Raw genomic sequence first — 15941 nt, 5'->3', positions numbered from 1 at the left:
AAACCCCAGGGTTTCCAGGACAGTCACTGTGAGAGCAGCTGGGAACCCCACACAGTGGGGGGACACAGGGAGACCTGCAGCTGCTCAGCACAGCAAGGGCCTGGCATGCAGCTCAGAGCTGGTGGGATGCCAACCCTCCAACACTCCAGGGGCCAAACCTTCTCCGTCTCCGGGCCAGGGCAGAGCCAGGCCCACAGGCAGCCATGCCCAGGGGCAGCAGGAGCTGGCAGTTACCTTGAGGCCTTGCCAAGGAAGGCTCCCACGGAGGAAGTACATAAACATGTGCCCTAATGCTTCCAGGTCGTCCCTGCGGCTTTGTTCTGCATGGAGAAAAAGAGACATGGGTCAGCTCCCACTACAGCCACAGGCCCTGTTCCCCCCCTCCAGGTCCTGGAGCACCCCATGTGTCCTGCCAGCACCCTGAAGAGCAGGAGAGGCAGCTTGTCCCCAGCCCCACCTCTGGCACCCCTGCCCTGCAGTCCCTCCCCTCAGCCAGGGGGCAGGGCTGGCTGCCTGTGCCCACACACCTTTCCCCAGGTGGGTGTTGATGCTCATGTAACGCGCTGTCCCTGTCAGGCTCTTGTGCTCTCGGTAGGGGATGTGTTTTTTGGTCTCGGGGTCAATATACTCTTTGGCCAGGCCAAAATCGATGATGTGGATGGTGTGCTGCCGCTTGCTGCCCGGCCGCCCCACCAGGAAGTTCTCTGGCTTGACATCTCTGTAGATCAGGCTTTTGGTGTGGACGTACTCCATCCGTGTGATCTGGGGCAGGAGGAGACATCAGTGCCAGAGCAGAGACCCACCCCGTGTCCTGCACGCTCCTGCCCTGGGCCCTGCTCCGGCCACCTCACCCCTGCTCCCCTCAGCCTGGCCCCAGCCCCAGGGACGGGCACATCGGCTCCTTCCCACCACGGGAGACAGCCCCAGGCCAGCACCTTGGGCACAGCGAGAGGCTCTGGGCACACAGCTGCTTGTCTGGGCTCAGAGAGGGGCTGTGAGGAGGAGGAGAGCCCTCCCTCAGCAGGGAGGGGGTGAGGTATGGGTGAGCTGGGCTGGGATGTGCCAGCATCTTTTCCCCATTCCCTGTGGGATGCCCGTGCTGCCTGAGCATGGTGCCCACACATCCCCTGCTGCCCGGGGCAGCCAGGGGGCCAGGGGACCTGTGCAGGGCTGCAGGGGAGGTGGAGGTGCTGCACTCACCAGCTGGATCGCGATCATCAGGACGGTCTTGAGCGTGAAGGTCCGATCACACAGATCAAAGAGATCTTCCAGGCTGGGTCCGAGCAGCTCCAACACCATGGCGTTGTACTTCCCACAGGGGCCAAAGTAGTAAACCTGAGGAATTCCTTCTGCAAGAGATGGAGCAGGGGCTGTGCAGGGCTGCAGCAGGGCCATGCTGTCACAGCCACGCTGCTGCCGGCCAGGGGCTGCAGAGGGGGGATGTCCCTGCGCTGCCCTCCCTGCACAGCCAGCCTGGCTCTGCTCTCGGCAGCAGGGGGAAGGAGGCAGCTCCATCTGCATCCCTGACTCTGCCGCGGGGGCGGTGGGGGGAAAGAACTAAATCAAAAGAGATCAAAGATGAGACGATGCTTCTGTGTAGAACCAGCCTCTCCCTGCGGAGCAGATGGGCAGGAGCTCAAGCCGGGAGCGAAGTTGCAGAGTCACATTTAGGGAAAGCCTCTCTCCCAGCAGTGCCCCTGGCAGGCAGCTCCCCAGGGCAGCTCAGCCTGGCCCCGTACCTGCATTGCCGAGCTGTTTGTAGAACCGATACTCCAGATGCAGCTGGGGGGCCCGGGATTTTATGGGTTCCTTGGAGGAGAGAAAGGAGAAGAGTTAAGTAGGAAGCAGGATGTTCAGGGTGTCTGGTGTCAGACACCTCCTTCACATGCTGGCAGCAGCTGGACTGAGAGCATTTGGGGTTGGGAGCAATGGGTATAAAATGGAGATGAAGGCTCAGGGGATGATGAGAGAAAATCAGCCCATATGGGAGCCAGATCATCCCATCCGGAGAGGGGGAAAACATTAATGGGAGCAGGTACCAGTGGGGCCACCCCCTCTGCTGCTGGCACTGGCTGAGCACAGCACAGGCCATGGTGAGGGCTGGGAGAAGACTCAGCTCTTCTTGCCCAGACCCGGACCATCCCATCTGCAGTGACGTGTGTTCCCAGCCTGCCCTCGATTCTGAGCAGCCACCCATCCACCCATCCATCACACCCCAACCTGCTCCACCCACCCCAACACCTGGGGAGGGGGAGAAACCTCCTTCCCAATGGCTTGAACATCCCCCATGCCGACCATGGAGGAGCTCCCCGGGTTGACAGCTACTCACCAATTTGATAGCTACGTATTCGTTTGTGTAGAGATTCTTTCCTGCAGGGAGAGACACAAAAAGGAGATGAAAAGCAATCCCTGCATCACCCCCACCACACATTCGCCACGGTCCCTGAGGGCTCCTGGGCTCACAAACATCCTGAACAGGTTCTGCAGCTCCCACGACACCTGAAGGGGCCTCAAGGCACAGCGGGGAGCAGAACCCACTGTGGGGAGTTGTGACATGCCTGTTAATTATCCCCAGGTGGGGTATGTGGATTCCTCTGGGATGGGCAGGCTCCTGGGGGCTGCAGCCAAGGCTGATAGGAGAGGCAGCAGCAGGGATGCGACTGGGCAAGGCAGGGACAAGGCTGGGACTTGGTGCTTCTCCCAGACACAGCCCCACAGGGAGAGGGGGCTACAGAGGGATGGCCAGAGTCGGGGGACACTGAGTTATGGCCAGTGGGACCCCACGGAGGGCGGCAGGGAGGAAGGACCCCTGGGAGCACTGGAGCAGCTGGCAGTGGTCTGAGGGCACCAGAGGCAGGTGGAAATCTCTCCCCCACAGCTGGGGTCACTCCTGGGAATGGCACACGCTTGTGTGTGTGTGTGAATCAGCCTCATCCCTGGGGATGCTCCCGCCCACCCAAGGGCACAGGGCAGCCAGGAGCAGGCCCATGGCACGGCCCACACTGTACAAGGAGCTGAAGGCTGCAGGGAGTGCCCAGGGGAGCTGAAGGAGCAGCTGTGGCACCCAGCACCCTGTACATGACCCCCCACACATGCATGGGACTCTTCACACCCGTAACCACAGGAAGGCTGAGCTCAGAGTGCCTCCACAACCCCCCAAAACCAGGGGGCCGAGGAAAAGGGGACACACCTGGGAAGCGCCAGCACAGCTTCTGCCCAGACCCATAAAGGCAAAGATTAAAGGTCTGCAGGAACAGCTCCGGGTGTTCCCTGTGCCAGAGCCCACAGGAGCCCGGGCAGGTGGGAGTTAAGGGCAGCAGGGTCCCTCCAGAGCCAGCTGACTATAGATCCCAGCGATCCCACTGCCTGGCATGTGCATATCTGATGGAGCTGCATCTGTCTCCTCGGATTTTCTCCAAGCAATTTGCTTAGGGAACAAGCTCCTCCTGGCGTAAGATTTCATCTGCTCCACCTGAAGCAGCAATAAATCCTCGCCGGGTGACATCAGAGCCAGCTGCTGAGCGCCACAGTCGGCAGCAGGATTACGGGAAGAGGGATGAATGGGAGATATTAATGGAGCAGCTCCTCCCAGGATGGGCTCTGCAGCCAAGGAGGGGCTCAATCCTGCTGCCTCCCTGACCCTCTCCCATCCCAGGGGATCTCTGCCAAGCCACTATGTCTCCTGCCTCTACGTAAAGCAAATCCCTTCACAGCGATTAGGGAGGAGGGGATTTGGGAGGGAGGAAGGAATGTCTGGTGAACAAAGTGTGTGCCAGATCCAGGGGGTTTGTCCCATCACGGACTGACATTTCTTGGGGAGCAGGTGGGACGCCCCCAGACCTGTGCATGGCTCCACAGGGCTGTACAGTTCAGTCCAAAACAATTACTGTTGCCTTCAGGGCAGCAACATGCAACCAGAACACTCACAGGTGGATTTTCCCTGAGGTCAGGCAGGCTCTGAAGGGGGAAAAAAATAACATGGTAGGAAAACTGCCAGAGGGACACTGCAAAAGGGACTCAGCCCAGCAGGGAGGGAGAAGGGATGGAGGCAGGAGAATCCCCCACAGTGGCATCTATCCTGTCCCTGCCACACGAGACCCCTGTGGCTCGCTGGCACAGAAAGCTACCAGCAACAAGGCTCTGGAGCTGGCAGCATTCTCCCAGCCCAAAAACGAGTCCAGAGCATTTGGTACTCCCCTGGTTCAGCCCTTCCTTGGGGGGCTTGGACACAGCTGATGGACAAGATGGGGAGCAGAGAGAGTATGGACTGGTCAAATCACCACCCTCCGCTTCCCCTTTCCAAATTAAAAAAGGTACAAAGAGCAGAACTGGCCTGTCATGAAATTAATAAACCAACAGAAAAGAAAAAGCAAAAGAGCAAGGAGGGAGGATTCCTTCCACGCCAGGGAACTCACCGCTCCAGCTCCTGGAGCCACTCGCTCTGCCCAGTGTTCACAAGGGGGCAACTTTGACACCCAAAATGTGCCAGAGCCCAGGGAGTACCTGGGAGGACTAGAGCAGGCAGGACTTGCAGCACAAAAGGTGCTTTTGAAAGGAAATAAAAGGCAAAAGTGGTGAGATGGGCGGCAGAAAGCAAATATTTGCATTGCAGGGGCCTTTGCCCGGCTCGGTGCTGGAGGTGTTTCTGAATCCAGCTGCCAGCACCTGCAGGATGTGTGGGATCAGAACGGGGCAACGCTGGGAGCAGGCAGCCAGGCCGGGGGTGTTAAAGCCAGAGGTGGCTTTCCCGGCTGTCCCCTCCCCAGGGATTTGGCAGCGGCGCCCGGCACCTGCTCCTGCACATCACGGCAGCCCAGGAGGAGCCAGGCTCTGCGCTGGGCTCCCAGCTGGGTCCCCATCCAAGCAGCTTAGAATCACGGAATCAAAGAGTCATTAAGGTGGGAAAAGACCTTTAAGATCACCACTCCAAGCAGCAACACCACCATGTTCACATTAGCCCATGTCCTCAAGTGCCACATCCACACGTTTTTCAACGCTTCCAGGGGTGGAGACTCCACCCCTGCCCTGGGCAGTCTGTTCCAGTGCTTGACAACCCTTTTAGTGAAGAATTTTTCCCAATATCCAGCCCAAACCTCCCCTGGCCCAGCCTGAGGCCGTTCCCTCTCCTCCTGTCCCTGTTCCCTGCGAGCAGAGCCCGACCCCCCCGGCTGCCCCCTCCTGTCAGGGAGTTGTGCAGAGCCACAAGGTCCCCCCTGAGCCTCCTTTGCTCCAGGCTCAGCCCCTTTCCCAGCTCCCTCAGCCCCTCCTGGGGCTCCAGCCCCTTCCCCAGCTCTGTTCCCTTCTCTGGACACGCTCCAGCCCCTCAGTGTCCTCACTGTGAGGGGAAAAGTGAGCACTGAGGCTGTCCCTTGCCCGTGGCACAGCACCAGAGTGCCCATGCCAGGACCCTTTGTGCAGCAGCAGCAGCAGCACAGAGCTGTGCTGGGGCACCTGGATGGGAATTTGGCTTCCCAGTCCCTGGCAATGCAGTGGAGGAACACGGGACGAGGCAGCTCCACGCAAAAGCAGCCGGGCCCAGCCCTGCCAGCACTGCAGCTCCAGTCACACTGGCTGCACCAGGCCAAGCAATGACACCTCTGTGGAGCGCTGGGGTTTAACACCATCGGAAGAAAAATGTTATTTTAGAGCTTGACCTTCTTCTAGAGGAGGCTCTGAACAACCAGGAGGAAAAAGAAGTCCAAGTCTTCAGCAAGGGAGGCAGGAGCAGCAGGGATTGCATGGGTTCCTCTCTCCCAAAGCCTCCAAAGACACCCGTGTGCCACCTCTGGCATGTGGTGGGTCCATGGCTCCGGCTTCTGGGAGGTGGCCGAGCCCTTGGCCACACTGCAGGTGCTCAGAGGGAGGTCTCTGCAGAGCCCAAGACAAGGAGGGTGTCCTTGCACGAGCTGACCCCAGACACATTTTCAGAAGGCACCTTTTGTGGCCCCCAAGGAACTCCTTGTGAATTCCTGGGAGGCAGCAGGACAGGCCCGAGAGCCACAGCTCAGGAGAGCTTGGGAATGTCCCCAGCACCTGCACGTGACCCTTCAGCTGGGGCCTGCTCCTGGCTTACACACTGCCCAGACCCACTCCCCGTGTTCTTCCCTCCAAGATCCTGAGTTCACTTTAAAAGATAATTAACTTCCAGCTTTTAATTTTCAAGGAAAACAGCTGCTGGGGCTCCAAGCTGTCAGCAGCAATGCATGCAGCAGGCTGGGAGAGAGGAGTGGGCACTGAAAAGCTGCAAAAAGCCCCTTTGCAGAAGTTTATTGCTGGAAGAACAGAAGCAGCAGCTGCTGCCAGGTCCTCCATCCTTCCCTGCACCCTGCTCTAGGCTGAGGCTGCCCTGGGCAGCTCCATGGCACAGCCTGGCAGGAGCACCAGCCCTGGGCCAGGCTCAGGAAGGGGCTCTCAGGGAGCACAGCAGGACTAAGGGCAATTCCTGGCTCTGAGGCAGCACTGAAGAAGGGAAGGACCTGCACAGCACCCAGGTGCTTTGGGCTCAGTTTTGACCTTTCTGCTTAAATGTCTGGGTTTTCTTCCTCTCCCCCTGCCCCAGTCCATCCCAAGCACTCCTGAGCAGCTGCTAAGGGGAACCTGCTCCAACAAATCCTCTCTGTGAGTGTGCTGGCCCCGCTCCCAGGGCACAGGGAGCTGGCAGGGCTGCAGCTCGGCTGTGCCCAGGGCCAGGGCACACGAGCCACCAGCCACACTCCGGTCACCCACTGCCACCAGCGTCCTGCTGCCTTGTGTTTCAGAGGGCAGTGTCCCACCCTGGCATGGAGTGGGGCTGGCTGTGGGCAGCACATGGGCAGGGGGAGCTCAGGGGGCTGCAGGCAGCAGGCACTGCCCAGGGATGCTGTTGGAAAGGCCCAGGAGGAGCTGGACCACAGCTGGAAGCTGGCAGGGGGAGGGATGAGCACCCACCAGCTCAGGGTGAAGCTCCAGGACATAAGAAGGTAACAGGACCCAACACCTGCACAACATAAACCTGCCCCTCTGTGCCAGAGGGCTGGGGCAGCCACCCCGCTCCAGCTCCCAGCACAGCTCTCCAGTCACACTGGTCCAGTGCGGAACTGGCTGGCAGCGCTGCCAGACTGGGACTGGCACCATGTCCCTGCACTGCCCAGGATGCCAAGGCCAGCGGGGACAAGGAGAAGCAGGATCCAAACGCACAGCCCTGGCAGCCACAACTCCTGCCCACGTCATTCCCCTTCTGGCTTCCCACAAATGCCTTATGCCAATTGGTTTTTTTTATATTTCATCTTTAAACAGATCACTTTTGATTTTGGACACCTCCTACGTGGGTGGACACTCATCTCTACCTGGGGCAGCTCAGCTGAGGCACCCTAAGGACAGATCACCACATGCCTCTCAGTGTGGTGGAGAAATAGGGCCATGTGATACCTTTTTGAGGAAGACAGTGTCCCCTTCCTCCATCCCCACCACTGGGAGCCAGAGGAGTCACCTCCAGGTACATTTTTGCAAGATCTCCTGGCCTCTGTTATGAAAGGAAAAAGACCAAAGAAGAGCTGAGAGCTTTTAAACACGGAGCTACAGTTTGGCCTCTAAAGCCTTGAGGACTGAATTCTCTGTTCCCAGGGGAAAGCTGAGTGCCCAGCAAGAGCTGGGGAGCGTCCCTGCTCATGTCACCACTTCACAGCAGGAGCCCTCTGGTCCCTTGCCATTCATCTGCAGTTGGAGGAATCCCTAAATCCAGAAAGCATTCCTGAGCCCTGATGCAGTTTGAAGGCACACCTAAGGAAGAGAGATGTGATTTTAGGAGAGAAGCCACGTCGCTGCGGCTTCCAGTGCTGTGATGCGATCTTGTGCTCAGGCCTGTACCACGTTATGGCCAGGCACTGCAGGGTGTGACAGAGCAAAAAAGCCACGTGAAGGGACTGGAAGCTTCTCTTGCTGGTGGCAAGGACAAACTCTCACTGTGAGCATCGACCACTGCAGAGCCCCAGAGCGAGAGCTCACTGCTTGTCCCTCCAGCCACGAGCAAACCGAGCCCAACTGCTCCCAGGTCCCTGCAGCAGCCTGACTGTCAGTTTGACAGACATTCCTCAGGTCCATGTGAGACTCGTGTCCCCTCGGTGCTGCCCCTGGAAAATGAGGGGGAGGCCAAGGCAGGGGGGTCACACTGACCCTCAGTGCTGAGCACGGCAGAGCAACACGGCCGCAGCCTCCTGCACAGAACAGGATCCTGGGATCCAGCTCACCCCAAAACACGGATCCACTGCGGGATGCTCACTGGCAAGCAGGGAAAATGAGGTGCAAGGACACAGGTGGAACTTGCACAGCTCAGGGCTCTCTGTCCACTGGCCATGCAGGGAGGCACCAGCAGCAGGAGTGTCCAGATCCACCCAGGGAACTGAAAGGAGCAGCTGGTGCGGCAAAATCCCCCCATACCTCTCCTTCCGCAAGCCTTGGGTCTGGAGGAAGGCTCAGAGCTCTTCATGACAGAGAAGACAGACCCTCGGCTGCTGAACTTGGGAACTGCTCGGCTGGATTTTAACCAGAGCATTTCCCCAGCTCAGCAATTATGCCACAATCCCGCCGGGAAGCGCAGGGACGGGGCGGGCGAGCCTGGCACCAGCCAGTCTGTCACGCTGGGAAGAGCTGACATTAACTCCCCACACAGGGAGGTGGGGAACTGACCCCACCCGAGCCGGGGCTGCCGCGGCTCCTCCCCAGGCCCACGGTCAGGGCAGGTTTAGCTCAGAGCTCGGTTTGAGAAGGCGCTGCTTAAAATATCACGGAGCAACAAGGCCTGTGGCTGTCACAGGCTCTGGGGACTGCCTCTCTTCCCTCTTCCCAGAGCACAAGCCCCATCCCAAAGCACTCACAGCCAAGGACAGTGCTACAGCTGGCAGGGACTCCACCCACACATCCAGTATGAATTCCTGGAGACAGCCAGACTGTGCCGCTGGCACAGAGGTGCCTGGCACTGCCAGACCGCTCCCAGCTGCCTGATGCCAAGCAAAGGGTTAACAGCTTGCTGAGTCTCCAGGGACATTCCCAGTCCTGGGAGAGGAGCAACGTCCCCACCCTCCAAACCGGAGTTTGCTTGAGGAGTTTTCTGATCAACTTGGTTCAAAATGGAAAGTGACCATGCAAAGTGCCTTGAATGGAATTTCAGTAGAGTCTCTCAAACAACCAGTTTCAACAACTGAAGAATTCACCCAGGATAAAAGATGGATTCTCTTCCCCAGACGTTTGTCCCAGCAGAGTGAACATCCCTCAGGCCCCCACGCTCCATCCCCTGTCCCGAGGCACAGCAGAAGGGGAGCATCCAGGGCACAAGTGGAGTGAGATTTGGTAAGCACACAGGGGCATCTCCTGAATCATTCCTCACTCAGTGTTCCTGGATTTGGGGGACACCCAGATCTCCACAGCCACCACCACTTACAACAGACAGACTCGATCTGCGGCGCTGTCCCTGACAGACCCAGAGAGCGACAGGCACGGGGAGGAGATGAGAAACACCTCTGCAACCAGTCCTTTGGGCTGGGATGGGCCTTGGTAGGTCAAGCACAGTGTGAAAGGATTAAGGGAGTGGAACCTCTGTGACAGAACAAGAGCTACCAGCGAGGGGCAACACTTCAACTCTGTGTGGCCGGTCAGCACCCCGGTGCCCATGGCCACAGCCTGTGCCAGCTCCCCCCGCTGCAGGAGGAGGATGCCAGGGCAGTCCTGGCACGAGTGAGTATGAGGACAAAGACGACCCTTCTCACCTAGACGGAGCTCCCCGAAATTGCCGCATCCAATCTTCTTGCCGACACGGAAGTTGGGACCCACCATTAAGACTCCCGAGTTGGTTCCAGCACCCCGGCCTCCATGACCACTCCTTCCTCCACCTGTCTTGGACATCCTTTTACCTTCCTCCAGCTCCCCTTTCCCTCCTCTCTTATCAAAATCCATAAGTTTGTGATACCCCGGCCTCTCCACGGTTACGCTGCTGCCATACAAATCCCAGAGCTGCCGAAAATGGAAGGGTGAGGAAGAAAGAAGCAGGGTTCTTCTTGGTTAATACACCATCCCGGTGAGCGGTGGGAGGGCTGGGGTCTGGAGGGTAAGGAGGGGTAAGAGGCCGTCCACGGGTGCTGGGCTACTGAAATGTTAGTGCTTCCCAAGGTCCCGCCGGGACTGTCATCATCGCCGGTCACAGGGAGTTCTTTGGTGGAGAGAACATCCTGCAGACAGGGTCCTCCCAGCGCAGCTCCTCGGTCTCCCAGCTGTGGAAAAAGAGAGGGAGAAAATCAGTATGAGGAGGCAGAGGACAGCAGAGGGTTGTGGGCTCTGGGCTCCTGCCCCCAGCTCCACAGAGCCCCTCCAGCACCTTCCCTGCAGACAGGTGATTCCTACAACAATGACAGTGCTGCAGTTGAGGGGTGGGAGAAGCTGGGATAAACATCAGGATCATCCCAGAGTGCCCCATGCCTGAGATGTTGGCGTAAATAAACAAATAAATGAATTTTAAAAAAGCTTGGTTGGCCGGAGGTGAAATGGTTGATGAGCCATGTCAGAGCCAGCTAAGAGTGATGGGGGGACAAAACTGTCCCCATGGGGAAGGGCTGCTGGCAGCTTCTGGAAGCATTCAGAAGCACCAGCCAGGGACTCTGAGAGCCCCCAAGAGCAGAGGACACATGTGAACCCAGCATTACGGGCACACCATGCCAGGTGTGGGGCTTCCCATGGAGTGGAAAGGATGTTCACCTGGCTGGGAGGGTCCCTGCAGATCCAGGGGCAGGGGCCAGGAGAGTTGGAGCACTTTCCACTCCAGCACCAGCCTCTGCTGGGGTGGGCTGGGATCTCGTGCCAGCAGCCCTGCCCAGGACATTGTTTCTGGGGAACAGCCACACTCAGGTGCCCACCACAGCTCACCTGGGCTGGGGGAAAACACCCACTTGGCAAACAGGAACTTACTAACACCCCACTGCCTCTTCCTCTGCTCTTATCAACCAACCTTGATTTTAATTGCAAAGCTGGGAGCGAGGCCCCTTGGCTGCAGCCTGGGCCAATGCTGTGACACTCACCAGAGCAATGGACGCTTGGGGAGCTGGTTTGCTCAGGGGTGCAGCACTTTGCCTGCCTCATGTGCTCCCAGTGAGGTTACTGGGAAGCCCCACGCTGCTGGTGGGGTTATCTGGGTTCCCCTCAGCTCCCACAAACAGGCAGGACTCAGCTCAGCCCCCTGAATCAGGGAGCTCCTTTCTGTGTGCACAGCCCTGCTCATGGCAGGGGCTGGATGAGGTGACCTTTAAAGGTTCCTCCAACCCCAACTATTCCATGATTCCATGACACCAGCTCCACACACATCCCAGTGCAGCTGCCTGTGCTCATGTGGGTACAACAGCCCAACATCAAGGCCAAACCAGCTCCTTGCTTCCTTCTGGACACAAGACTGGGACGACAAGAACCATCGACCGGCTCCGTGCTCAAGAAACCAGGTGCCCAAGAGGGAGCTGCGCTCTCCCTCCCTGCAGCATTCCACCAGCGTGGGACTGCCCCTGCACTGGGGGAAGGTCAGGCTGGGTCCCTCCTTGCAGGGATGCCTGTGTGGGAGGCAGGAAGGACAGTCAGGAAGCTAAACATGGACAGAGGGGGTCAAGCAGGAGGCGGGTGCACACAGGGAGGGCACAGGAGAGACCCACACACCTCCATTTCCCCCCCACTCTGGTTTTGCTCCCAGCTTGACCCTCGCCAGCCTCCTACCCCTCCCTCCCAGCCCCACTCTCCCCCTCACCACCTTCCTCTGCTCCTCTCCGGGCCCCTGTGACAGCACTCAAAGCCTCCCAAGAGCCCCCAGCGCTGCAGACTCCCGCTAACCCCGCGGGTTATCCAAGCAAACCACCCCCTCCAGTGCTCGGCTCCAGGAAATGAACACACTGCGAGCTCTGACGCTTGGCCAAACCCCATAAAACTTCTTATTGGCTCTCAATAGCTATTAATAACAAAAAAAAGCTTCTTGTGCTCAAGGGTGCACAGAGGGAAATGTGGGAGCTCTAAGAGCAACAGAGGGAAAAAGACACCAAAGCCAGAGCTCAGCAGGGGGAAGGACGGGCTGTGCAAGGTCCAGGGGCACGACAGCCCCTGAGACAGCTCCCTGGGGCTGTCCTGCTTCCAGCCCTCTCCTGACACTGAATCCTCACTCTCCACAGCATCCTGGCACACTGCCACTGCTCTCCAGGAGGAACCAGAGCTGCTCCAAAGGCGCAGAGTGCTGGGGTCCCACTTGTGGGACCTGCCTGTTCAAGCACAGGGGAAGAGGGCTTTCATGTGTTATGGGAGCCCCCTCCTGCCCCCACAGGCTCCAGCCTCCATCCAACACCTCTGGAGCATCCCTAGAGCACAGCAGCCTGGCCTTCCAAGGCCAGCCCCAGGACACCAACACCTGGGGACCATCCTGCTGCACCCAGCACACCTCAGCTGAGGGAAACTGAGGCACACGGAGCCCTCCAGCTCTCCCAAAGGTGGGCAGCCCCGGGCTGGCTTCTGCCCTGATGCTCCCTTCCCCCAGCAGCGTCTCCGTGCCAGCAGGAAGCGGGGTGGGAGCGGCAGGAGCAGGGCTTCCCTGAGCTTTGTTCTGCCCCAGCCCCGAGTGCGCACGGCCCACACGTGACATCCTGCTCATTCTTTGCTCCCCCAATAATTTCCGCTCCGGGTTCAGCACATGGTGCTGCCCTCCCGACCTCCTCATGCTTCTCCCACCTCCACAGGACACCCGGAGCCATTCTCCCATGGCCTCCCAGCTCCCAGAGCAGGCAGCTCTTGCCCGGCGTTTCGGGAGCCACTTTCCCTGGACATGGCTCCAGCCACACACTGGGAAAGGGGAGCAGCCGGTGATGCACAGGCCCTGCTGCTCCATAACCTGCTTTCCTTCTGAATCAGACCTTTATGCTCAGTCCCAGGGGATTCCAGGCCCAGACTGTTTGCACAGAGTCAGGCGGCCGACAGCCAGAGCCGAGGGAGCTCCAGCCCCAGCGCTTGGGATTATTTTCTTTGAAGAGTTATGGGCCAGCCTCTGCAAGGGAATTTCAGACAATGAAGTGAGACAGAAGGGAAAAATTAAATCCTGTTTCCTGTGAGCACAGGGAGACTGTGCTGCCTTCTCCCAGCCCAGACAAACGCGGGGAGCAGCACAGCACCACTGGTCCCGCCTGCGGAGCCTCAGGAGCAGCCCTCCTGCAGGGGCCTGGCTCCAAACCCCAATTCCAGGCATCTGGGCCAGATTTGCACCCAGCGAGGCCACAGCCCAGCCCCCCACGCCGGGGCTGCCATGCTGCAATTCTCCCTTTCCCAAAGCCGGGCGGTCAGAGCAGCAGGAAGTCCCTGAACCGCATCTGTGTGAGTCAGGCCAGGGCAAGTGATGCTCCCTCGCACTCTGCCCACCAGCCTCCCCTGTGGATGAGCCAAGGGCTGGGAGGAATTTATTTTCTCATCCCAGGAGTGCCAAGGAGACACAGTGGCTCCCTGGACCTAGGGACAAAAGCAGAACCCACCTCTGTGCAATGTCAGTGACTGCTCAGGTTTTCCACCCTGTGCCATAAAGGGATCACTGGCCTTTAAAATTGAGAACAACCTAATTAGAAACAGAAACTTTTGGTAAAATCCCAGGACTCCCACTGCTCTGGAGCAAAAAAACCCTGTGTTTGTTAAAACACAGCAGCCTTTGGATGGGCAACAGGGACCCAGACCTGACCCATCCTCCTCAGGCAGCAGCACCACGGAAGGAGGACTCCCTGGATAAAACTGATGTCACATCGTTCCATTTTGTATAGGAATCCTCACCCAAAGGGTCACAGAGAGGCAAGCAGCCTCAGGAAAGCACCTTCTAGGCTGGATTTGTTGGCCTGGAATCAAATCTGATGCAAGATGAGACTAAGAAAACTTGTTTCTCTCTTTGGGAGGGAGTGGGATGAATAAGGAAAAAAAATGAATTTGCCTCAAATTTGGCAGAAGAAATTCCAAAGCAAGCTGTGGTCTTAAAGCAAATAAGCAGTGCCCTGTGGTGTTTACAGTGCCAGTGCTCCGAGCCAGGGAACCTGGAAGGGAAACAAACTGCAGGCAAGTGCAAGTGCCTCAGCACCCCCAAACCAGAACCTCAGAAGCACAGAAAGTGCCACAAAAAGGGGGCAAGCCCACACATCCTCTGATTCCCAAGGAGGGAGCTCATCGTGCTCTCTCTGAAATACTGGGTCCTTTTTCTTTGCCATCTGGTTTTAAGCAGGTCAGAGCTGCTCCAGTCACATTTACAAGCTTTTGCCTGCAGACAAGAAAAGGGGAATTGGGGTTGGGGGGGGGGGAGTTGTTTTTTTCCTTAAAAGAAGAAAAGCTGCAGTTGTAGTGCTACCCCTTGTCTCTCTGACTTGGACCAAAATATCAAGGCTCGGGAAGTTCCTGCCCACATTTGCAAGCATAAGATGCTGAGGAGTTGTATTTTTAAGAATTTCTTTCCTGTAGAATGAAACCCCTTTGCTGCCGAGAAGGCACTTGTACAAACCATCTGGGGCACATTGTTCTCAGCCCTTTATATGAACACACACACCGTGTTCCTGCCTGAAAGAGGTTACAGCTAAACGGGGCAAGACAAAAGAAGGGAAGAAGAGGGGGGAAAAAAAAAATAGCAGCCTGGAGCAGGGAAGTGGCTGGTGAAGGTCAGGGAAGAGGTCCATGGTGCTGCTCGGTACAGGGCCCAGGTGTCCTGGAGCAGCCGGCATCCCCGGGTGCTGCTCCCTGATCCCCACCAGCCTTTGGGATGGTCCTTGGAAATGGTTTCCCCATGTACTCTGCGCTCTGTGAGCAGAAGGGAAACACAGCTGCATCCAGATGAAAGAGAAAGGAAAGCTTCTTGAGAGCGCAAAGAGAAAAGCTCTTGACACTCTGCGGCTCCAAGTACAGATCACAGCCAATTAAAGGCTAAAAATAATCACAAATACCCCGATGTCCCAAAGGATGACCCATCAGCTGGCTCCCAATGGAAAAACCCAGACCAAAAAGCAACCAGTGGCCTTACACAGCTGAAACCAAATCCCAATAAATTCTAAAAGTTGAAGAGGCTGAGCTTACAGGGAGATCAAAAGTCTTAAAACAAAGCAAAGTCTTAAAACATCTTTAAGAGCGAGCTACAGATGGTCCCAAATGATGTCTGCAAGGGTTTGTTGTTAAACACATGTTCCAGCCTGCAGAGCCACAGCCAGCCCTGCTCGTGATGGAGCAGGGAAAGCTGTGCCTGTGCCACCACACAGAGGTTTCCCAAAACAGGGGGTCATGGAAAGCCTCACCAGGCTTCCCACGGGAGCCCTGCACTGGGTACAGCCAAGCCAGCTGCCAGCGCACAGGGCTGCGTCACATCAAGCTTCTCCTCCATCAAAGCTCCCAATCCTTCTCTCCAGGGTTGATCTCCATCCATCCTTTATCCAGCCTGTGTCTGTGCTTGGGATTGTCCCAGCACATGGCAGGACCTTGCACTTGGCCTTGTTGAACTTCATGAGTTTGGCACAATCCCACCTCTCCAGGTCCCTGTGGATGCCCCATCCCTTCCCTCCAGCAGGTGACCGCTCCACACAGCTCTGTGGCACCAGCAAACTTGCTGAGGTGCCCTCAGTCCCACTGTCCATATCACCAGCAGAGACATAAAACAGCACAGGCACCAACCCCTGAGGAGACCACTTGTCACTGGTCTCCACTTGGACATCGAGGCGCCAACCACAACACTTAGAGTGTGACCATGCAGCCAATTATCCACCAGGTGACCATCCAACAGGCTCCAGAGATCTCCTGAGCTTCCTCCACCCTTGGACACGCACCTCTCCTCTGAGCGGGGCATAGCAGCTGAAGACGCTGGAACTCAGGTCCCTGGGATGTGCTGTTTGGAGAAAACTCATCCTGACCCCACAGGGAAGTTTTCTCCATGGGCTTGAGAGGCAATGGGG

The 15941-nt window shown here is 57.6% G+C and overlaps 1 protein-coding gene across 2 annotated transcripts in view; it reads right to left on the bottom strand.

Annotated features, from left to right (window-relative positions):
- Positions 1-15941, bottom strand: part of CSNK1G2 (casein kinase 1 gamma 2) — a 41822-nt gene that overhangs the window by 5220 nt on the left and 20661 nt on the right. For both annotated transcript variants that reach the window (XM_048288355.1, XM_048288356.1), the window contains 6 exons: positions 9741-10241; positions 2330-2370; positions 1740-1809; positions 1201-1349; positions 528-762; positions 235-320 (listed from right to left, as the gene is read on the bottom strand). In XM_048288355.1, coding sequence (XP_048144312.1) covers positions 235-320; positions 528-762; positions 1201-1349; positions 1740-1809; positions 2330-2370; positions 9741-9927 — 768 coding nt within the window. In that variant the 5' untranslated portion in view covers positions 9928-10241. Of the gene's footprint in view, positions 1-234; positions 321-527; positions 763-1200; positions 1350-1739; positions 1810-2329; positions 2371-9740; positions 10242-15941 lie in introns of those variants that run through there.

This window comes from Corvus hawaiiensis, chromosome 28, assembly GCF_020740725.1.
Source record: "Corvus hawaiiensis isolate bCorHaw1 chromosome 28, bCorHaw1.pri.cur, whole genome shotgun sequence".
Taxonomy (NCBI): Eukaryota; Metazoa; Chordata; class Aves; order Passeriformes; family Corvidae; genus Corvus; species Corvus hawaiiensis.
This window is presented reverse-complemented; position numbering and strand designations above follow the sequence as displayed.